The following is a 23,263-nucleotide window of genomic DNA, read 5'->3' as shown; positions in this document are numbered from 1 at the left end:
AGCCAAACAGCCCAGCGCATTTTCCAAACCTGAGTCTCTCTACTTGTGCCAAATCTCAGCTTTTTTTTCTCTTTCTTATATAAAAACCTAATAATAATAACCCTTTGTGGCTCACAGTTAAACTCCAAGAGACCCCCGCTGCTCTACAGACAGGAATGTGAGACGCAGTGGCTCTTATCTCGCCGGACAGGGTCACTAGTTCAAGGGATGGAGAGGGCGGGCTCTGCCGGGGTGTGTGGTCCGTGACGCGCCGGCCGGGTCTTAAGCACTGGCGGCTGGCGCGCTGCAGGCTGGGCTGGGTGGACAGCGCAGCAGCACCGGCTCTGTCTGTCTGTCTGTCAGTCAGTCTGTCAGTCAGTCAGGGAGAGGCGAGCTGCGGATCCGGACGCGCGGCACCGAAGAGCTGCTGTATACACCTTCCTATTGCGCGCTGCGCCGGAGCCGGAGCCGGAGCCGGAGCCGGACTGTACAGAAGCGCTGCCCCGGTTCAAATGAGCGTCTCCAGGTGCGCCAGACAGGTGGGTGTGCGCTGCGGTCACTTGGGAAGCTGAGTCCTGTGGAGAGCACTGAGTGCGGGGAGCGGAGCGGGAGCGCAGCGGGAGCGTATTGCATGATGCCCATCGGTATAACATGTAGTTCAACAGTGTCCGGTGCGGGGTGTTTGAAATGTGCGGGCATCAGGACAGGACGGCGGGCGGCTGCCCGTCTGGTTCTGGGTATCGTGGTGCTGCTGGCAGAGCTGATGGAAAGCGCAAGGCTCAACAATGCGCAAATTAAGACTTCAGCCGAAGGAGAGTCGACCTACAGCTACGACGCTGTCCTTGCATCCTTCCTGCGACTACTGCTGCCTACCAATGCCATTCACAGTATGACTGAACACTGCACTGATAACGGTATCGTATGCGACCTGCTCCTGCACACACTAGGCTGTAAAGTAGTTTTTGCCTCACATGTAAGCCGCTCAATGATTGTGTTTTCGTGTTGCTGGTATGGAAACAGTGGTGCGCTATGGATGCGCTGCGCGGCTACAATGTACAACATTGTTGTTTAAACACACACGGGCTTGCGTTGAAAACTGCTCCTGATAACCCTGCATCTAAAACAACAATACACTAAAGCAATTCGCTTATCGCCATTTACTTATTTACTCTCGGGTCAAGCTTTCAAGACCTTGAACGATGCGCTTCAAACAGGAACAAGTTTGCTTCCAGTAATCGGTGTCAATGCTGTGAGTGCCCAACTTGTGGTTATTCTGTGGAGCACACGGGCTTATTTTTAGATTAGGTGTGTGTGTGTATTTTGTGCCTTTTAATTCCACAAAACAGCATCCCAGTGCCTTCGCAGGTGTTGAGGGCTCTGCTGCAGGTGGCTTGTGAATAAAAGATGGGGGGGGAGTGTGAAGCAAGACCACATGCAGATCCTCATACCCGTTTGTAGTGGTACTAAGTTTTCTCTCTCACACACACACACACAATCTCTCTCTCTCTCTCTCTCTCACACACAGTCAATGTTACTCCATGACTGCAGGGAATCACTCTGGGGTCTCACTGCTGTTCTGAGATGGGTTGGAATGAGCTAATGTGTGTGTGTGTGTGTGTTATTGTTAACATTGTGTAGTTTTGCAGGGTGAAATTCAAGAAGTGCAGATTAAACAAGTTTTAAACAAGTCACATTTTCTGTCTGTCTCTCCGTTTTAGGGTTTTAGTGGCGGCGCAGGTTTCGGTTTGCTGGCTTTTGTCTTTTAATATAAGGCAGATGTTTGTCTTTATTGGGGGGCGGTTGAGTGTTTTCAGTGTGGTGTAAGTTTCGTTTAAGGGCTGTGGTGGAACGGACACAATGGGAGGGAGGAGGTGTAAGGAATGGTGCAGAGCACATGCATATTTGACTGTTTATTTATTTCATAGTTCAATAAAGGTACTTAAAATCTCTCTCTCTCTCTGGAAGCCATTCATGTTCTCCTCCGTGTACCTAATTGATCAAGGCCCTGGTTTCATTAGAAGCGTCCTGTAACTTCGCAAACCAAAACTATACACGGTGTAACTAAAACAATTTCCAGTCGCCCAGGACATGAATCGCATTGAACGCACAGGGAGGCGTCGGAGGGGGGCAGAGGATTAGCTGCTAATTCATCGGCTGGCGGGGAGTCGTTTGGCTGTGATTCGGTCGGTGTGTCGGTCTCTTCTCTCTGGCAGCTCTGGCAGCTCACAGGAAACTGCACCCACGATGCCATGAGTTGTGTGCTGCATATTTTAAGCAAAAGTCTTTTAAAATATTTCTGGCCAGGCCTTGCATATGAATTTAGCCTCTCCCCTAATCGGAGTAATACCAGGACGGTTTCATAGTGTGTGACAGATGTCCGCACATCTGATTCAGTGTTAACTAGATATTATGGGAAGGGTAGCTGAGTGGCAGCAGTTTTCTGAGGCATCTATTCTGTTCACGCAGCTCTGGACCTCTGACCCCTTTAGCAAATCAGAGAACGGAAGCCAGAAATATCAAATTAAATCCTGAAATCCGAACGTAATGACTTTACACTTTTATCCTGCAGAAGGTGATGGTTAATTTTGTGCTTCTGTTTAGTTTCCCCCGTATCGCACACTAATTGATGTTCATTGACCAAATCATTTCCAACCAAACATCTGTGGGAACAGCGACCTCCTCGCCTCCTGTCTGTCACAGAGGGCTTTCTCTGAAGCGTGAGCTGCAGGTTGACGGGCAGCAGGCGCAGAAATGTCAGAAGACAATCGGAGTCGGAACACAGTGCTTGTGAAGACGCTCCAGATAAGTGTGCCGGAGTGCGTCCTATTCTTCTGTGCTCCTGGCAGCACTGCCGTCAGGATCAGGTGGATTGGGTTTGCATTCTCGGCACTTACACACATTTATTTTTAGAATTGGAAAATAGTGATGACACACTATACCTATATGCTATGATAGTGTAGGGTTGTAGGCTTCTTGATACAGGACATGAAAAAAATCTAGAAATAATCAGAGAGTGATTTAAAAAGACAGGATGATTTGCAGGAGAAAGCAGTTTCAAGGGTACAGCATCACTCTCTCTCACTCCCCCTCTCTCTCTCTCTCCCCATGGGGACCAGCACACCCCTATTTACCCCCTCACCCCCGTGATCCCATCTCCCCAATCACTGCTCACCACTATTCCCATTCTGACAGACACACACACACACTCTCTCTCTACAGCCCTTCATATGACACTTAAACCCCCAGATCACTACAATATTATAAATGTCCGTTTCGCAGAGAAATCCAGTTTACCTCTAACTCTGTAAGTTTCCAGTCCCTGAAAGGGCTCTGGTGCCCATGAAGGACAGACACTGCCGCTTTAAGAGTGCCCTCGTTGACCCAGCCCTGTTGTTCTTGGTGATACAGAGGAATTAAAGTCCATACGCCGCGGGCAGCAGTTCAAAGCCACAGACGGTTATTTTCCAATACATATCCACATATGCACTAGCCCGGCTCCTGGGAAAGGGTTTAATTTAAGGCGGCAATGTATTATCCTTTCTGGGACAATTAGCCAAAGTTAAGTAATCCGGTTTCACATTGTTCTTTTTAAGAACACCATAGTCTACCTGTGCTGCTTTATTAACAGGCTTGGCACGGCCGGCACACCTGCGCAGGGTTGCGGTGGAGGGCTGCCAGAATCAGAGTTCAAAAAGTGCTTTCCGTAAAGGACGGCAGAGACAGACTGCAGTGATTTTACTTGACGTTTCACGTGCTGTGCAGCTGGGCTTGACCTGGAAAAGTAAGTGTTTCCGATGGACAGTATCGATCCGTGTCTGTTGTGTTTGGAAACCATATGTGTTGTTGTCTGTGTGAGCAGCATGTAATTGATAAAGAACAGGGTGATTAATCCATTAAAGTTTATATAAAGAAGGGAATTATATAATGTGTTTTAAACCTTTTTTTTTTTTTTTTTTACAAAATATGACATAAACAGATCTTTAAAAGTGCAGTTGGGGTGTGAGAATGGATGATACTGCCTTTAAAAGCTTTAACAGATACCATGGGAAATGCTACAGCAGACACAATCCTATTGCCAATACACTGTGACTCCCTTGTAAAGGCTGTATTGAACAGGAGTGCTGTGCTCTCTTATCACAGCTCTGACTGCTTGCACACTGATTACACTGTTCTTGGGCAAATATCCTTTATCTAAAAATGAATCTAAAAGATTGAAATCTTAAAATACAACAAAAGCAGAGCTACAAAGCCAGGAGTGCAGATCAGGGCGGCTAACGGAAGAGGTATATATTAAAATCCCTTTGTCAAGAGATGGGGGCTGTGGTTATGAGGATGGCACAGCTCTGCTTTGCATGGGTGGAAGGAACTATTTTAGAGTGCAGTGTCCCCAGGGTGATGGGGGTAACGTTAAGAGCTCTGTGCACAATCTACCTGCTGCTGCCGCCTACGGGGAGCAGCCACATTCGCCGTGCCGTGCACAGACGCGGCACACGCAGACTCTGGAACTTGGCAGCCGGAGTCGCAGGAGAGAGCGGCTCCTATCTCAACCCCGGAGAGCGGAGAGAGTCAACAAACCTCTAACAGGCATGTGTGCGTCAGAGCAGCAGGGTCACAACCGGTGGCAAGAGTCCACTGGGCTCTGGTTCCTTCTGGAAGCGTGAAGCAGGGGTGCCGTGTGTGCTGCTCCTTGTTCCTCCGCAGGCTGTTTGTAATGGTGACCTCAGACCCCTTATGTCAATGCAGCAACAGTTTGGCGTAACGGGTTTGTCACTCGGAGGTGCGCCCGAGACGGCAGTTGGAATCTGAGCCTTGGGGGCTTCTGGTTTGTTTTGGCTGAACCCTTGGGCTGCATTTCTCACACTTCCTCCAGGCATGACTCTCTGAGCTGGGCATCGTCGCGCTCCGTGCTCCCTGGAGCGTCCCTCGCACGGCTGTGGCCGAAAATAAATCGGCGAAAGTGTTTGGGTTATGTGTGACATGAAAGCTGGGGAAGGCTCCTGCAACAGAGCGCAGAATATATCTGATCGGTGCGTGGCGACAGGTGAAAGCTCCCCTTCTCTGCCTGTCTCTGTCCTCCCCCTCTTTTATTCATCACGCAATATCTTTAAATTATCGATTTTGAGAACTATCTCAGCCGTGGCTATGAGTTGTCTCTTCCTGGTGATTTTCAGCCAGGTTTTAACCTCATTGTTTTATAAAGCGAAGGCTCTAAAATTAGTTTAATGCCAGGCAAAAAAAAAAAAAAATCAATACATTTCATTTATTTGTACCAAAGGTGGGTTGTGGCCCTGTCTGGCACTCCCTCTTCTGCCAGGCATGCTGCCAGGCTGACTGTCCAGTCGGAGAGCTTTGAAAGGAGCTGAGCATTCACTGAAAAGGTCTGACTTCTTGCACCCCATGGATTGTGATCGTCCTGAACAGTGTGGCATATCCGGGAGTTTGCTTGCCTGTAAGAGTTTGCTTTAGAGGTTTATTTTAATCTCGTTTTGTTTTTCACCATGAGGTCATTGTGCCGGAGAGCAGCAGGTCAGGATAAAGCTGGTCTAGGAAACGCTCGTTCTGTGCGGATCTCTCTCACGGGGCTCGGATATCCAAACCCAGGGCAACGGCCTCACTAGCGCCTCTGCACAGTGATGTGGGAAGAGAGGCGGTTGGCAACCCAGGCTCTGGAATTATTTTCCGCACCAAAGCAGACTGGTTTTGTGTCACCGCGTCCCAAGATGGGAGCCACTTGCTTCCAGAAGTGAAGAGAAATTCCCAGTGAATTTTGGAGTAAATTGATTTGCACGCAATTATATCCAATTCCGTAAGCATTGCAGAACATGAAAGGGCAAAGATAAAAATAAAATGGAGGGGAAAACAACAAACAACAACCGCTTGTAATGGCTTCTGATGTTAAAAGCTTGTTGATGTCATGCAAATGTGAACAACCCTATTTAGTCATTCTGGTCTCTGGCAGCATCTGAGAGGGATAAATATGGGATGCAAATGGCAACTGACGAGCATTATTTAGATGCTAATTAGTCCTGCAATCTTGTGTTTTAATTCAGAGTGTTTTAAGCAAGGAAATCAGATGCAGGTCAGGTGTTCCAAGTGGTAATTTTAACTCCTTGCCTCAGCGATACAGTCCACATTCAGGACAGATTTGTCTGGTCTTTATCAGACCAGTAAAGTCCTGACGCAGATACGGGGGGCCCTGCTTGCATCCCCTCCCCTGCGCGCCTGTGTGTGCCGTGCAGCCGGTGGGCCGCGCCGCGAGGCAGGGGTTACAGCAGCCCGTGACGCAGGAACCGGGCAGCTCATGTCTGACAATGATTAACCTGCTGAGCTGTGTTTTTTCTGTGACTTTTTAATGTGACTCAATAAATATCCCACGGTACTCTAGATTTCACTAAGTCGGCACACTGTACCACTAGCCCTTCGCTGAAGGATGTGAGTTGTTAACATTGGTCTTGCGTCACCCTGGCTCTCGAAACGTGCGGTCTGCAGCCCCCGGGGTGAGCAGGAAGGTCTCGGCCCGGTTTGGTGAGCTGACAGAGGAGTTTCTGGTGGAGATCTCCGGGGGGGAATGGGTTCGGGGAAGAGATTTTCACTTTTATAGCCTCATTGTGCAATAAGTGTCTTGGCAGCACTTTGTGAGCCATTAAAAAATAATAATACAGTATCGAGTTCACTTTCACACAAGCTGCGAAGTCCACACATTGTGGGCGAAGTGTACAGACTACAGCCAGGCTCGCCGGACACTCCTCTCTGAGCTCCCCTATTGGTGGAGACACTTGTCGTTTCATGCACAGTATATGAATTTGTTCTATGGTGCAGTTTGACTTCGGTCTGTTGCTAAGCAGCAAAGTAAGTGTCACACTGATGGCGTGACTTCTAAACTGCCATTCAGATCCAGGTGTGGAGGATGGGAGGTGTGACCTGCCACTCAAGACACTTTTACACTTGAAACGCTGCCTGGTGTTTGGGCTGTGAGGACAGGGATGCCCAGTGAATCTCTGGATGGCCTCTGTAGCCTCAATCGAAGGTATCCAATTCTCTCCTCCTGTCCCATTCTAGCACAACGACACGGGAATCGTGACCTCCTTTGCTCATTTAAAATATTTCTCTATATATAAGTATCACCATGAGGAGACTTGCGATTATTAAATTTTGCTTTTTATTCTGCCAGAGAACAGGGCTTCACAGCTGCTCCCCCTCTCTCATCTCGGGTTCCCATCGTATCTCAACTCGGTGAGCTCTTGTTTGTTCCTGCTTGCTGTAGCCCCGGGCTCCAGTCTATTAAACATTAAATTAAATGACTGATAACCAATATAAACAATAAGCAATGGCTGATATTTTTACCTGTTACTACTACTGCAAATTATAATAACCTGTAGTATTTGATAGTTTCACCCACTGCTGTGTGTTTACAATGCTTAATCCCCGTCTGTGCTCAGGGCTGCCGTGAGCGCTGCTGTTCTCGTCAGTTTTTATCTCTTCAGAGTAGAAGAGCAGGGAAAGGCTGCCGTCTGTTGACAAACGCTAATCACCGCTGAAGTGCCGGTCCAGGTCCGGGCCGTGAGCAGGACGTCGGTGAAGAGCACGTGTCGGTTATTTACACACGACGCCTAACAGGAGTCTGATTTAAGAATCTCATTTGTGGCTAAGTGAATATCTTTGTTCGGAACAAAGGAAAATGATTGTGCTGGAATGAATGCTTGATGGAAAAGAACCATAGAGGGCTGTATATAATTGAAGGGATTAGAGTTTGAGAGTCATAGCTTTGTGGTGCCCAAAGCAAGATTGTTGGTGTGTTGATTGATCTTGTGAACGGCACAAGGGCATCAATAGATGCAGGTAATCTGAAGCAAATCTGCAGCTTCAGTGAACCAAAACGGAAGCTGTCGATTTTGCTCTGAATACACAATGGTTACTTATGGAGTGCGAAAACCTCCACTTCTCAGTGTTTAATGATTCATTTCCACAGACTGTTTTTTTTTCTTTTTAAATAATTCAACTCTGTGTAGATGTCGGTGTAACTGTGCCACAGACTGGGACGAGGGCTGGGTGTCTCTGCAGCTCCGACTCTCCCCATCTGACCCCGTCCCTGTCCCTGTCCTCTCCGCAGCGATCGCCCGTGAGTGCGGACAAGAGGATGGTCTGAGGTCAGCGCTGTGGTCCAGCATGGTGGACTCCCCCAGTAAAGAGCTGCCCCAGGAGGAGCTGGGCCCCCCCAAGGTCCTCACCCCGGTGCACTACAGCAGCGCTCTGCCCGCTCTGGCCATGGAGCGCCGCGCCGTGTGCATCCCATCGCCCTACATGGACAGCAGCCATGATTACACGGCCCTCGCCTTCTACAGCCCCACGCTGCTCAGCTACAACGGCCACGGCAGCGGCGGCCTCCCTGACAGCCCTACCGTGCGGCAGTCCCTCAGCCCCACCGTGTTCTGGCCCCCCCCCAGCCACGTCTCCTCGCTGGCTATCCACTGCCAGCAGTCCCTCATGTACAGCGAGCCGCCGCCGAGCCCGTGGAGCGATCCCAGGGTCCGAGAGCCCCCACTGGTAGAGAACAAGTATGCTTTTCATTTGTCATTAATTAAAAGGTGTGTGTTTGTGTCTCTCTGAAGAAGATTTGAAAGGCAGGACAGTGAGAGCGGAGAGTGGGGATTAAGATGGGTTTGATTTGGGTGCAAGAAGGCAGATGGCTGAGCAAACTTGTGTGCACTTTGTCCCCGTTCCAGCAAACTCATTCGTGGGGGAAAGGAGGACGGCGAGGACGGCCTGGCTGCGTCTGGGAGCTGTCTGCCGTGCAAGACGGACATGCACTACTGCGCCGTCTGCAGCGACTATGCCTCAGGCTACCACTACGGGGTGTGGTCCTGCGAGGGCTGCAAGGCCTTCTTCAAGAGGAGCATCCAAGGTAGCCACCCAGAGGCCTTAGTTTCCCATTTCACCCGTTACAAACCGGCACAGATAGGACAGCCGGTTTACTTGGGGTCCGTGTCCATGTCCGTCAGTGCAGAGAAGGGAGCAGAAGGACGGGCGTTGGTGCGTATGGTAGTGGAAGAGTAAACGGTACCGTCTCCCCGATGCAGAGGGGTAGCCGTGCAGCCCGGCGTGATCTTAGCCAATCCTTTTAGTCCGGTTGCTTGTGTGCGAGTTGCCTGGTGGTTGCAATTAATGTATTACTGAGAAGTTCCTGGCTTCCGCAGCTCTGAACACTGTGTTCTTTCCCCCCTCACCCCCGGTCACAGGACACAACGACTACATCTGCCCGGCCACCAACCAGTGCACCATTGACCGCAACCGCCGGAAGAGCTGCCAGGCCTGCCGGCTCCGCAAGTGCTACGAAGTCGGCATGATGAAGTGTGGTAGGTGGGCGGAGCCTCTCGTGTCGGTGTGTGATGTCATATAGCTGTCCTCACCTGTGACTGTTTCAGACGTGTGCAATAACGTGGTCTGAAGATGTTTTTATCGCCGTGTGGCTTTCTCAACCAGGTACCCGGAGAGAGCGCTGTAACTACCGTGTGGTGCGGCAGCGGCGGGGGTCTCAGGGCCCAGAGGTGGCCGGGCTGAGGAACCGGCGGCGCAGTGAGGTGGGCCTGGCCCCCATCCTGGAGATCCATTCGTCCACACTGAGCCCCGAGCAGCTCCTCGCCTCCATCAGCGACGCTGAGCCGCCCAACGTCTATCTCCTGGACTTCCCCCAGAAGCCCTTCACCGAAGCGGCCATGATGATGTCACTCACCAACCTGGCTGACAAGGAGCTGGTGCACATGATCAGCTGGGCCAAGAAGATCCCGGGTGAGTCGTCGCTCGTGTCCTTCATATATAGATCGTATAAATCAGCTGCCAGTTTTCTTAACGACTCTAGTGGAAGACAAAGCTATCTACTATAGTAATTTTACTGGCCTGGACAACAGCATTATGGGTAAGCTTTGCCCCTTTCCCCGCTCTGTGAACACCGTCGAACTTCCTTCTCCACTAAATACAGGAAGCAAGTGATGCTTTTAAACAGCTGGAAAAAACAGCTGTCAGAATATCTTGAGGAAAAGGTGGCATTACTATCTGTGGCTGTTGAAAAGTGTGTGTGTGGGGGGGGGGCATGGCCAAATTGGCTCTTTTTTCCATTACTAGGTTGTGAAAAGACGGTAACTCGAGGGCTGAGGAAATCTCTTGGCAGTAGCCTTGTAACAATGTGATCAGCGGGACTATTTTTTGCCCCCCATTCTCCCGTCTCCAGAGTAATTTTCCTTCCTCCAGTTAGAGAGATTTGGACATATTTGGAATCGGAGCACCTTAACTGACAGAGGCCCCATTTTCGCCCCGGAGAGCCGGCTTGGGCTTTTTTCTTATTTACTTATTTCCCCCCCGGTGAATCCTGCCGGGGCTTTTTCTCCCGTAATTGAACGCCTTGTCTGATGATTACCTCTCCTTGCCGAGCTGCGGTATTGTTCCTTCCTCCAGCTCCTCACAAAGCGCATTGTGGTGCGTCGAGGCTGGAGGAGGCGAGAGCGCTTCACACAAAGGGCTGTGAGAGAGAGATGCGAAGGCTCTTGTCTCCCGAGCACAGAGCCCTTTGTTATGCTGTGATATTACAGGTGAGCATATTCAAATGCCAGGATGGCAGTGATGTGAAAATTAACCTCTGTCACCTCGTAATGAGGATGCAGTCGACAAGGCTATATATAGACTTTTTAAAAGTTTTTTTGTTTAGTTTTTTTAACCAGGTTTGAGAGGAACAATAGACTAGGTTTTGGAAGAGGTGCACTCTCGACTAACCTGGCCCCGGGGCTACAGAAATCTCCCCGTGTTTTGATAGTTTCTGATGAAAGCCGCAATTGAAATGTCCTTCTTTGAGTGGATTTGAAGGCACTTCAATGGGTTAACCTAGAGACCTGTATGGCCCAGGGAAGGCTTTCTGTTCCTGAGGCTTTGTATCCCACTTCCTTCTCCTTCCCCTTTTCGTTCTTGCCTTCTGTTTATGTGGAAAAACTACTCTGCTCTGTACCCCGTGTGTCAGTGTGTCTGGACACTGGGTGTGAGTCCTCTGTGCTCTGTGCCCCTGCAGGCTTCGTGGAGCTCAGCCTCTATGACCAGGTGCGGCTGCTGGAGTGCTGCTGGCTGGAGGTGCTGATGGTCGGGCTCATGTGGAGGTCCGTGGATCACCCCGGGAAACTCATCTTCTCCACCGACCTCATCCTCAACAGGTACTGTCCCCTGACCCTCCGGCCTCCTCTTCCCTTCCCTGACCCCGGTGACCCTCGCGGTTTTCTTGGACAGCGCTTGTGGAATGTAAACAACATCCGCGCGTAACCAAGGCAGAGGCGTCGGAGAGGCTGAAACGAGAGGGCTGGTGCTCGGAGTGGCAGGTGTCCTTCGAGAGGACGAGAGCTCCTTCTGAGTTTGCTTTGTGACGTTTGCGTTCTCTGCCATTCACACCCGGGCTGTGAACACTGAGCTAATGGATTACATATTTGCCTCGTGTCTTTCGTACAATGAGCTTCTGCTTGGCACTGCCTGCTTTCGGTACTCTCCTATGTAACACGGTACCCTCCTTGCGTACAGACGATGCCCGGCATTGCTCGTTCATCGGAACCGAGATTAAACATCTGTGCAGATGGGGAGTTGGCTGTGAGAGGAAGTTGCTTCTCTGACACGCAGTGACTGTCAAATGTTTTCCTGGCTGGAGACACGAATCTCGTACGGCCGCGAAGTCCAATCTGCAGCATCATGTCAGGGGGCAAATCAAATCGATGTGCCTCTGCAACCCGTGTGCAGACCGCTGTAAACCACCGCCCCCCGGGCGCAGGCTGGTTACACATTTATATGAATTCGGCAGAGAGTTTCAGTGTGCACTGGCAGGGTGGCTTTTGGCTTGACCATACATTGCCCTTCTAAGCAGGCTGCAGGAATTCGCTACTTTACTTCTCGTAATCATTAATTCCTGTGACCTCTGAGCGAGCCAAGCCACATTAGTCCTCCAGACGGTGTCGGGGTGTGTGTGTGTAGTGCGTGTGTACTGTGTTCCCCTCGCTGCCCATCTATGGCCTCTTCCACTGACCTTGACATGTTCCTGAAACAGAAAAAAGAAAAACGTTAACATTTTAATACACAGGGTATATTAGACATGTTTTATTTTTCACACTCCAGTGAAAAAACAAGCTGCTAAGGGCCTAGGCGTCATCCTCCGGGGAAAACCTCCCTTTGATAGCAATACACAAGCGACTTCTCCAAACTGCATTAAACTTATGCATTCTTTCCTCATTTTAATTATTTATTTATTTTTACCAAACTTAACAAGAGTATTTTATTCAGGGTCGGAAAGCTTTGACACCCAATTACATATAATTTGCAGTATTTTCCACTTCAAGAAATCTGAATTTCATAAGGTGAAAGATTATGAAATGCCTTTCGATGCCTTTCTGTTTGCGAAGGCGGTGCCATTTCCATCATGTGGTTCTGCATACGTGTGGTGAATGACTGTCCTTACGAGAATGAAATGAGGTAATTATATTCTGAATAACACAGACTCGGGCCCTCTCTCTCTGCCTCGGGTCACTAATGAAGTATTGTTGCCTCTCCGGCATTCGCTGCATTTGAATCGAACTTTCACACATCTGGTGCCGGCGGTTAGTGACGGCGGTGGCTCTGTTGAAGCGGAGGAATGGCCGAGGGGGTCTTGAGACCTCGGTGCTGCCAGTGGCCCATCCCTCGTGCCTCTCTAATCCCGGTGTGTTCTCCGCAGGGACGAGGGCAACTGTGTGGAGGGCTTCATGGAGATTGTGGACATGCTGCTCGCCGCCACCTCCAGGTTCCGGGAGCTGAAGCTACAGAGGGAGGAGTACCTCTGCCTCAAGGCCATGATCCTGCTCAACTCCAGTAAGTCCGTCAGCCTCTCTGGGGTCATTACAAATTCTGGGGGATTTCCCTAAAAGAGTAGGGGGATGAACCCAGTTTCCTGGCCACATTTCCTACTATGACATAATCTATTAAGGCCTCCTAAAAATTGTCCCTCAAAAATATAAATTGACTTTAATCTCACCTCCCCACTCAGCAGCTGATGTGTGCTGTGGTTGTCACACTATCCAGGTGGGTGCTATACATTGGTGGTGGTGGAGCTGGGACCCTATGTAAAGCACTTTGAGTGTCAAGATGATAAAGCCATAATAAGAACATAAGACAGTGTCCAGTCGAGAGGAGGCCATTCGCCCCATCGTGCTCATTTGGTGTCCATTAATAACTAAGTGATCAAGGATCCTATCCAGTCTGTTTTTGAATGTTCCCACATTGTCTCTTCAGCCACATCGCTGGGGAGTTTGTTCAGATTGTGATGCCTCTCTGTGTGAAGAAGTGTCTCCTGTTTTCTGTCTTGAATGCCTTGAAGCCCAATTTCCATTTGTGTCCCCGGGTGCGTGTGTCCCTGCTGATCTGGAAAAGCTCCTCTGGTTTGATGTGGTCGGTGCCTTTCATGATTTTGAAGACTTGGATCAAGTCCCCACGTAGTCTCCTCTGTTCCAGGGTGAAAAGGTTCAGTTCCTCAGTCTCTCAGTAGGACATTCCCTTCAGACCTGGAATAAGTCTGGTTGCTCTCCTCTGAACTGCCCATAGATTTATTATTAAAGTTTAAATCTGGATACCAAATTGACTGTGAATTGGCACAAGCAACCTACAGTGTGCAGAGGGCTCTGAGGGCTCTCTCATGTTGTCTCTATTCACTCTGCACAGAATCCAACCCCCCCCACCCCTGGGTATTTAAAACCAATTAGGCAGAGTGTGACCGAAGCAGACGGACGGTGTACATCTGAAGCTGTGCGCATGAGCTCTTTGAGGCCAATATTAGAGTAGGAGTCATACTTTCGTGGTGCAGAAACCCTCCGTTTGATCTTGTCTCCTTAGATCTGCAGTGCGTGGCTTTAAATGGGAAACGAAGACTATTAAATGCCTGGTAGACAGGCACTTCCTCTGGGGCTTTCAATATTAATGTGCAATTAAAAAAATAGAGCGGGTGAGAGAGATTGAGCGAGAGAGAGAGAGAGAGAGGGGAACGCTGTACCATGTGCAATTGTCTACAGTGGTTATCTTACAGGAGGTTCCCTTCGTCAGGCCTGCCTGGGGTTAGTGATTCACAGCTGCTATAAAAAGCATAACCTCGTTACTGTAATAGTTTTGCCCGGATCAGGGTGTTCTTTGCCGTCTCTTCTGAGAAGTTTCCACCCTAAAGGGGGGAGCCGTGGAGCATGAGGAACACTCTCTTCTCCCGCAGTCATGCCTCTGATTACACCAGAGAATGCGAGGCATTGTGCGCCATTCATCTCAGGCTTTACCTCTTAATAATTTACCAGTTTGTCAGTTTTAATGAGGAGAGTTTTTGGCTGGTTTCTCTGTGGCTTGTTTGCTTAATGATCCTGAAAGTGTCTGTCCTGCATTTGCGGAGTGTACTTCTTAAATATGCATGGGCACAACCCTGACTTATTATTTTTTTTCTATATGGATTGATTAACTCTTTGAAAAAGCATACATGTACTGTTTTTTTTTTTTTTTTTTTTTACTTTTTAATTTTCAATCAGTGCATAGAAATCTACAGACTTGGGAAATAGCAGCATGTCCGTCATGGTGTTTGTTAGAGTGAGGTTCAAATAAGGGCCAGGGTTGAGAGACACTGTGTCCAAGTTAAGATGTTAAGACCCTGAGTTTCTAGGATCATGTGTGACGAGGTTAAACGAGCTCTTTGTGCGTTCGTTTCCGTTCCTGTTGAACGTGAGACTCAAAGCAGGGCACAGAGAAGCCGTTTGCTCAGGGTGTGTCTGCACTGTTCCCCCCAGACATGTGCCCGGGATCCCCAGACAACCCAGAGGAGACGGAGAGCCGGGCCAAGGTGCTGCGCCTGCTGGACACTGTGACGGACACGCTGGTCTGGGTCATAGCCAAGAGGGGCCTGTCCTTCCAGCAGCAGTCCACGCGGCTCGCCAACCTGCTCATGCTGCTGTCGCACATCCGCCACGTCAGGTACCGTACACCGCCACTCGGGCGAAATCCTTCGATCACTTCATTACACGCATGAACCCACATGAGCTAGGTGACCCAAGTGGCCTCTTGTCACCCGTCTGGTGTTATTCACGCATTGTGGAAAAGGGTCTCATTCATGTTATATCGTGGCCCTGTAGTTCCAAAGGGCCGACACACGCAAGATGTTTTGTAAGAGATTGTGTCCTATTATACCTGTTGCCAAGGATCTTCTGCCAAAACAAATCACCAAAAAGAATATCCTGGAAGCAGAGCAAGAAGCTGGCACAGTATGTTTGAGCTGGGGAGAGCAGGAAACCAATACCTCTCAGAGTGAGTGCGTCGCTGCAGCAGCCTCACATCTGTGTGTCTGGGAAATGCAGTGTGCTGAAACCAGGCTGATTTATACCTTCTACCTTCCCTTCCGTTCACCTCCCTTGTGCCCCAGTGCCGCCGCCTCCTGTGTGTTTGGCCAGAGTTGAGAAGTGTTCAAAGGAGAGGCGGCTGGTGTGTGTCTGGCTCTGAGGTCACCTGTGCTGGGGAGGGGGTGGGGGTGGAGATAAATGAGCCCCAGCAGAGACTCGCCTCTCCAGCCTGCCGGGGGCGGATTAAGGATCTGTTAAGGATTTGGATCAGAGTCTCCAGAGGCAGAGCTCGTGTACTTAAAACTGGGCTAAGAGTCTGATCAACAAACCCCTCCTTCTCATCCTGCTAGTCTTAAGACACACCAGCGTGTCGCGGCGCAAATTTGACACACTACGCACCAACGTGTCTCCCAAGCGTAAAAAGGCAAACATCCCATTTTGCACAAAAAAAATTATAGAATTACAGAACTATGGTTTACTGTTAAACATAAACATATGTGTTTTGGGAAAACTCCACTGAATCGTCAACAGATGAGGAGGAGGTGGAGGAAGAAGAGGTTTTGTTAAGTTAGGGAATCCATTGCCTAATCAGGGAGGAAATGCAAGCTCGTGGCATTTGTACTTCGTGAAGGATATAAGACTTGCTTCAACACTGTAGGAACTGTGGCATGGCAGACTAGCACAGTGAGATGAGGTATTTTTAAATTAAATACTGAAAATACTGGTGTAGTGGAGCTCAGTCCACTTTATTTGTCCTGAACAAATGCTCTTCTCGGCATACTTTGTTAAAAAAACAAGTAAGCTTCTCTTACTTGGATTTGTAAAATAAATAAAACAGTAGTATTTTTACTGTTCTAAAAATAAATAACATTTACCCAAGTTTAATAATCATTCATACTGTGTGTGTTTAAACATGGATACGTGCATTTTTTGTTTGTGTGTGAATGTATGCTTGTGGTTTATGTCCTGTTTTGAATGGGTTAAAACAAATCTCCTGGCCGATCAGTGATTATAGAGTTTGCTAAACAAATGATAAACTCCAAAGATGGGGAGACAGGAGATATATTAATTATGTGAATCATAGGCTATATAGGGATCAACTTCCTTTCCTAATATGAAGGAGACCTTGGACACAAAACCCATAGGCAACTACGAAAAACCGGTGATCATGATGATGATGATTATTATTATTATTATTATTATTATTATTATTATTATTATTATTATTAACTACTTAATACATATGCGATAATGTACAACATTATAGTGGTGTTGTCACTCAAGGTTGGCCTGCCATTGGTAGAGACCCATGCGTCTCTGGAGCGCTGGGTCAAAAATTGCTCTGGGAGAATCTTGACGTGACGCCCGGGGACATGAGACATGTGTCTGGGTCCATAGACATCCATTATAATTAAAAATTGATGCAAGGTGAAGCGATGCGCTGTGCTGGCATGTCGTGGGCTTTAATGGTCCTTTCCTGCTCTGGTGTGCCTATTTAATCCACTGGCCCCACCCCCTCCGGGTCCGAGGGGGAGGCTTGTTGGATCATGCCCAACTTGCCATCCTCCTCCAGCATGGCCTAGTTGTGACTTGGAGCAGCCAAAGAGAGCGTTAACCTTCAGTGTTAATGCATTGGTGTAATTTTGTGTCCGCAGTAACAAAGGCATGGAGCACCTGTACAGCATGAAACGGAAGAACGTGGTGCCACTGTACGACCTGCTGCTGGAGATGCTTGATGCCCACATCGTGCACAGCTCCCATGTGCCTGTGGCCCCCGCGCCCGACGCCGCCTATCCCCCCATCCCCACTGGGGGCCACGCGCAGCTCCTCCCAGCTGACGAGCCCAGGAGCTCCACAGACAGCCGTGAGTAGAGCCGAGTGACTGACAGATCGCCCGCCTGATTACCTTGTTTTCTTCGAGGAAGGGGACTCGTCTCTGGATCTTGGCTAAGTGGACAAATTCGTTTCTGTTCTTTCCTTCCCAGATAAACCTCAGTGACCCTGCAGATGGGCCCTGCTGCTTCAACAAACTGATTTCACCCGAGGAACAGCAGTGAGGGTACAGCACGACACGGCACGGCACGGACACGGGAACCCCGCTCCTCACACACGGACGGCACAGTAAACACACGGATCTCGCGCTGCGCCGAGGTATCCTTCGACTGTTTTTCCTAATCTGGCTGTGAAGACGTGGGATTTTAACCAGAGGCTCATGTCTCGAGAGAGGAGGTGTGCCATGGTTGAAGATGGGCGCTTAAAGGCGCTTAAATCGGCTTGTATTAAAAAATCTTTAACCATTTCTTTGTCTAACCTGGGGGTTTTAAGAAGGAAGAGTTTAAGATAAACACCCTCCCTCCCCCGGGATTAAGTCCTACCAGCAACTTTCTGTAAAGATTTGAAGTTATTCAGCAAATTAATTCAGAGACACGTTTGTGAAAGTGAGCAGATTCGTCCTTGACAGCCCTGCTTGTTTACTGTGAAGAGGAACAAAACCACCGGGTTCTGCAGCGGCAGCAGCAGGACTGGTACCCAGTAACCCAGTTTTAATGGGTTTGTGAACTTTCTCACATCTTTAAGCCTTGGGGGCCGGCGGTCCTCTGGGTCTTTGCCTTGGGCTCCGAGATCAGGCTACAGAATAACTAACTCCGCACAACAAGCGGAAACAAGCGAATGCAGGGGATTTGCATTTCTTCTTCTGGACCATATGGGCTTCTGGAATCCGTGTTTTTTTTTCTCTAAATAATTTGTTTGTGACCATCAATCCTGGCTGCACTGACCGTCATCTTCACACCACCCTCAAAGGTTATTGAATACTTCTTGGTTCATGTAGCAACAGGACATACATTGGGGACATACGAGGTGTGTATTTCGAGCGAGTGTTGAGTGTGTGTGTGTGAGGCAGTGTGTTTCCTTCAGGGTCACTGGCTATCCCCTCCACATGTTGTCTCAGTCCCGCAGACGGCAGCCTTCCATCGCGCTACCCAGCCCACCTTAAATCTCTATCGCATTCAGAGTCCCGTCCCAGGCGTGTGCATCGAGTCTTTTATGGGGTTTTGCGCTTATTTGTGCAGAAGGTTCCCACCGGTCTCTGATTGGCTGCCTGTCTTGCCAGCTGACTCCCTCCCGCAGTATTTGCGCTGAGGGCAGGAGGTCGGTGTCGGATGTGGGACAGAGGGCCTGGCTGTGGTGAGGCTCCAAAGTGTGCTTTGTCCCGGGGAGGGGAGGGTTAGAGATGTGTTCCAGTTTCATTTTTTAAACCCAAAAGGCCCTTTCCTGATTTCCCCGATGGACTCACCTGTGGCTGCTGTCTCTGATCAATCAGTTCAGTGCGGATTTAATCTGAGGTTAATCAATAGATTCAACAAAGATCCTCTGACCCCACCCCACCCCAAGTCCATCCTAATCAAAACGACCTTCCTTATGCCAGCCTTGGGGGAAATAGTCATAAATGCAACAAAAGACAAACATTAATAGTCTCACCTGGAGCAGCTTAATAGCCGAACATTAAGATCTTTAGTACACAGGGTAGAAGTGGAACAGATTATTGTAAGAACTGCCACATAGTTGGTATTGATACCCGGCTCTTACAGGGACCCTGAGTAACCCCACAGCTGCCTCCTCAAGCCTCATGTGATTTAGCTTTTTCAATACTGTACTCTGATGAAGAAACTTGTAAACACTGTCAAAACCCTTTGAATGTAATGAATAACAGGAGATGCTGGCCACACAGGCTCCATGTGTGACTCCACAGCTGCGGCCTGCCAAGCGTCCTAATAAATGTGTTTCATAGGATTCTTGTTTGACTGCTTGCGCACCACGAAGACCGGGTGAAATGAAAGGGTTGTCCTAAGCAATTGTTGGGTCAATGTTTACGATTTTAGAGAAAATAAACACGATTTATATAACAGAAAAAGTGCCATTTAACTTCATAAATGTATTTCAAATATATTTTTACATAAAGTGCAATTTGACTGGTGGAGTTTCAGTGCGGCACGTTCATGGACCAGGACGACGTGGAGATCTGGTGCTGGTGGTTCCTGAGTCGGTCTAGTTTCCCTCGCAGCGCCACAGATGGCATCTGACGTTAAATCATTTTTAAGACCAACGCTGAGGCCGCCGGGCAGGAGATGCGGGATTTGTTTCATACAGAAACGCTGAAATCTCCAAATGTCAGCCTGTTCTCTCTGCTTGATCACAGACACGCATGTCCTGAATTGTTGTGTTTTTCGGGGTTTGCCAGCAGTCCTTTCCATGCAGTCCTGACAGGCAAGGGGGTAGTTTACCATTTGTGGAAATGCAGACCCTTTAAACCCTAAAAGACTTTACATAGCTGGAGTTTTTACAGATTCATAAATAATTGATACGTGTTTCACAGCTGCCGTGCAACACGAAAACTCAGAAGTGCTCTCTCTCTTTAAGGCTGACAAATTGGTTCTTCTTTTATACTTCAGTGTAGTAACGTCGTGTATCGCTTTAAAGCTCAAGGTTAAAGGTGTCATGTTTTCTATTCTGCGGGAGGGGCGGAAGGGAAGATCAAATGACTCCTCAGGAATAGAAAACGCACAGACACACGCAGACTCTTAATCGCCTATTTGCTTATTTGATCCAGTAGTAAGCTGGTCGATTGACTCCGAGCATGGAAACGTCCTTCAGCTTTTTAAAACGAAACCAGCATGGCCTGAGATCATATCGGTAACCATCTACTGCGGGCGGCTCCGTTAATCTCAAGGCATTCCACAAGCAGGTGCATGGTCCTTTGTACAGCGTGCCGGAGAGAAGGACACCGCTCGCTTTTCCTCTTTCCAGGCGAAGATGTTAGGAGCTCTGCTTTGTTTTGACACCATTTCCAGGAAGCAAAGCCCCGTGCTGGAGATAGCTGCCCTGGAGACGCCCGTAGGACGTGCGGATCCGGCGCGGTGGCCTTGAGAAGCGAGCTACAGTAGCCTGCTGCCAGCAAAAGGGCTATGAAATTTGAGTTTGAAATTCAGTTCTGGGTGCTGGCTATGCATCCGCAGTGTCTTCAGCTGCGCATTTATTCACGTTTATAGCATCCCGTCCAAGGATTTAAAGAAAAATATGTTTAAAAGTGAATTCTTTAACGCATGCCAAAGGATTTTAGTTTTACACCGTGTGTGCATGTGTTTTTGACTACTCTGTGTCTGACCGTCTGTTCTGAGGCTGATGATGATGTTTAACTGTTGAATTGTGCAATTTAACAAACCGTCAAAACCAAAATCGGCAACTTACTGTTCCCAGTGTTTGGCACGATGGACAAGTCAACCTCCGCGCAGGGCGATGATGTGCATTCGTTCTGCATTTTATACATTTGCCAAATAGGTTTCAATAAGAGCCTTATTACTATGACATCACAGTGCAGTAATAACTATACTGCATTTTTTTCCTTTTGTTGTTTAGAAAACAAATTGTATGTAAATATGTGTATATAAACTGAAAGCATAAACCTGACCAGGAATGTTCTCTTTGTGTTTGCAATGCACCTCTCGTTATGTGTTTAAATTGAAGTGCTTTGTTTGACGTTCGGCACATATCCACCGTTGAGAGGACTCTTCGGCACAGGTTGGATAGTGCAGACTGTCCCTCGCCGCACACCATCCCTGCGCAGTTTGTGGATCACTGAACACAACACAACACCCTGACACTTTCAGTAAACCTTCAATTTTTTTTCCAGCCACGAAAAAGACCCAAGATTAATGTAGGCCCAGTTCATAAATCTAATGGGAATTAATACATAAACACTCTTTATGCAAATCCTGTCAGTGTCATTGGCTCTCCTGTGTTTTGTTTAGTTTGACTACCTGCGTGTGTGTGTGTGCAGTTTACACACTGGGGGGAAAGGGACAGTGTGTGATTAATTCTGAATTTGGTGCTTTACCTTCACTGGCCTGGTCTCTGTGCTAACCTGTATGACGATGTTTAATATCTACTGCGATTCAGCGTTGAAGGCAGAGGCCATTGCTCACCAGTGTTCAGAAATTGAGATGTAACTTTTTGTAACGATGAAGCTTTCCTAAGACTTTCATATCTGTATGTTTCTTTGCATTGTTTCTGCTTTGAATAATAATAATAAAACAAAACAAAACGAAATTACTTCTTGTGGTGAAGTGCATTGAGCAGATTGTATAATACTATACAAGTGCCTGCAAACTGGAGCCCAAACCAAAAGATGCAGCTCATTGATATATTTATCTTTACATAACTTTTTCTTGGTTTGATTCTGTCCTGAAACAGGTGATACATGTTTAGTTTAGTTTTGTTACTCTTTGCAAAGGTCTCCTCTTATTTGCGATACAGACTGCTTTGAGATGCTTTCCTATTTGAACGCGAATGACGCAGCCAATAACCACATGGGTTCGGCTGGAAACCTGAGTCTGTGGAGAGCCAGACAGCAGACATCATTAAGCAGATGTGCCAGGCTGGGGAAGGACATGTGCTTCTCCGGGAACCATCCCAGAATGGGCTCAGGAGGATAAGAGGTGGTGATACCACTTTGCTTTAGCAAGATAATGTCCAATTGATTAATGTATTGATGTAATGTATCAAATACAACTGACTATTTTCTTATTATTAATATTTTTGGGGGGGTTTGGTTGTATTCTGTAGGACTGTACCTGGTCTGGCCTCAGGGAGATATGAGGGGTAGATTGAAAGTCCAGCTGTTATTTTGTATTAAACCAGTCTGAGTCCAACAGGGGTCAAGTGGCTTCACTGCCAAGTGAAACCAGGCTTCCCAGCCCGGGCCCCAGCAGGGTGGTTCAGCACTTATTGATGTCCTTGTGTCATGGCTGCCCAGTGGACACTGAGACCTGCCAAGCCATCCACCCCCCTGGTCTGCTTTCATCAGTGGCAGCTGGTGGGTTTATCAACTGGTGGGGCCAGATAGACCTACGAACACGTGTAACATGTATATTTACACCCCAGTCATTACATTACCCACAAACGGGTCCAACAAGTTTAAAAGGTAAGTGGTCTCTGATTGAAGATGACGTTGCTGTACAGTCAATGATACAATTCAGTTTTTGAGTTACTGCCATTTGTGAAAGCCAATAATCGTGAAAAAACATATTACAACAATAAATGACAATTGTGATTCGCCAGAATGTTATTTGTAAAAAAAATAGATTTTTACATTATTGTAAAAAAACAAATTTAAATGTAAATGATGTGCCAAGGTGCTTTGTGTGTGTGTGTGTCACACATGCGCTGTGAGACCCCTTATTAATGTCCTCCTGCACTGGACACAACCAATCAGCGGCTCAATCTGGACTCTTTTTATGTCCCTTAAACACTGTCATGCTATCCTGAGGGGTGTACTACGAAGGGAGTTTAACCTACTCAGATTTAACTCGGGGTTATCAAGGAAAGTCAGGGTTGACAAACTCTGAGTGCCTAAACTGGTGTTAACCGGCACTACGGCGGTGGTTAAGATGTCGGTTAGTTGACTCGGTGTGAACTGAACTGGAGTTAGTGCGCGTTCACGTGAAGTGGGTGCCCATGCTCAGTGTGTGCGCAGTGTCTGTGCGCTGGACTGTCCCCGGAATAATGCAGCTGATAATGTCAGGATATGAGGTTAAAGAAACGTTAGCGGCTCCATGTAACACCGTGGCGCCAACAAAGCCAAGGAGGCCTGTTGGCAGCGCATTGCCGACAGAGTCAATTGGTAAGAACAGTGTTCTTGTCATATGTTCTCTATTTTGTCTTACAGATTATTATTTTATTTGTAATATGATAGACTATTTTCTCAATCTAAAAATGTTCAATTCAATTATAGCCTACACATGGGCTATATCTCTGAAATTGACCCGTTGCTCACTGTTAATGAATTAAGATCTACTAAAGCACTAGGCTGTAGGGCTGCCTGTGTGAATGTAATGCCATTGTGTAAAGAATAACTTCATTCTAACAATAATTTC

The 23,263-nt window shown here is 48.0% G+C and overlaps 1 protein-coding gene across 2 annotated transcripts; it reads left to right on the top strand.

Annotated features, from left to right (window-relative positions):
- Window positions 1-232: 232 nt before the first annotated feature.
- On the top strand, window positions 233-21,437 carry LOC136716768 (estrogen receptor beta). Of its 2 annotated transcripts, none has more exons than XM_066694147.1 (10): window positions 233-518; window positions 8,090-8,534; window positions 8,703-8,881; window positions 9,216-9,332; window positions 9,460-9,765; window positions 11,033-11,171; window positions 12,710-12,843; window positions 14,787-14,970; window positions 16,988-17,196; window positions 17,318-21,437. In XM_066694147.1, exons 2-10 carry the CDS (start codon window positions 8,146-8,148, stop codon window positions 17,329-17,331), a joined length of 1,671 nt encoding a protein of 556 aa, XP_066550244.1. In that variant the 5' UTR covers window positions 233-518; window positions 8,090-8,145; the 3' UTR covers window positions 17,332-21,437. The 2 variants fall into 2 exon arrangements, with proteins under 2 accessions (XP_066550244.1, XP_066550245.1); XM_066694148.1 differs by lacking the exon at window positions 233-518 and adding an exon at window positions 927-3,760.
- Window positions 21,438-23,263: the final 1,826 nt, after the last annotated feature.

The sequence above is a fragment of the Amia ocellicauda genome, chromosome 21, assembly GCF_036373705.1.
Source record: "Amia ocellicauda isolate fAmiCal2 chromosome 21, fAmiCal2.hap1, whole genome shotgun sequence".
Lineage (NCBI taxonomy): Eukaryota > Metazoa > Chordata > Actinopteri > Amiiformes > Amiidae > Amia > Amia ocellicauda.
This window is presented reverse-complemented; position numbering and strand designations above follow the sequence as displayed.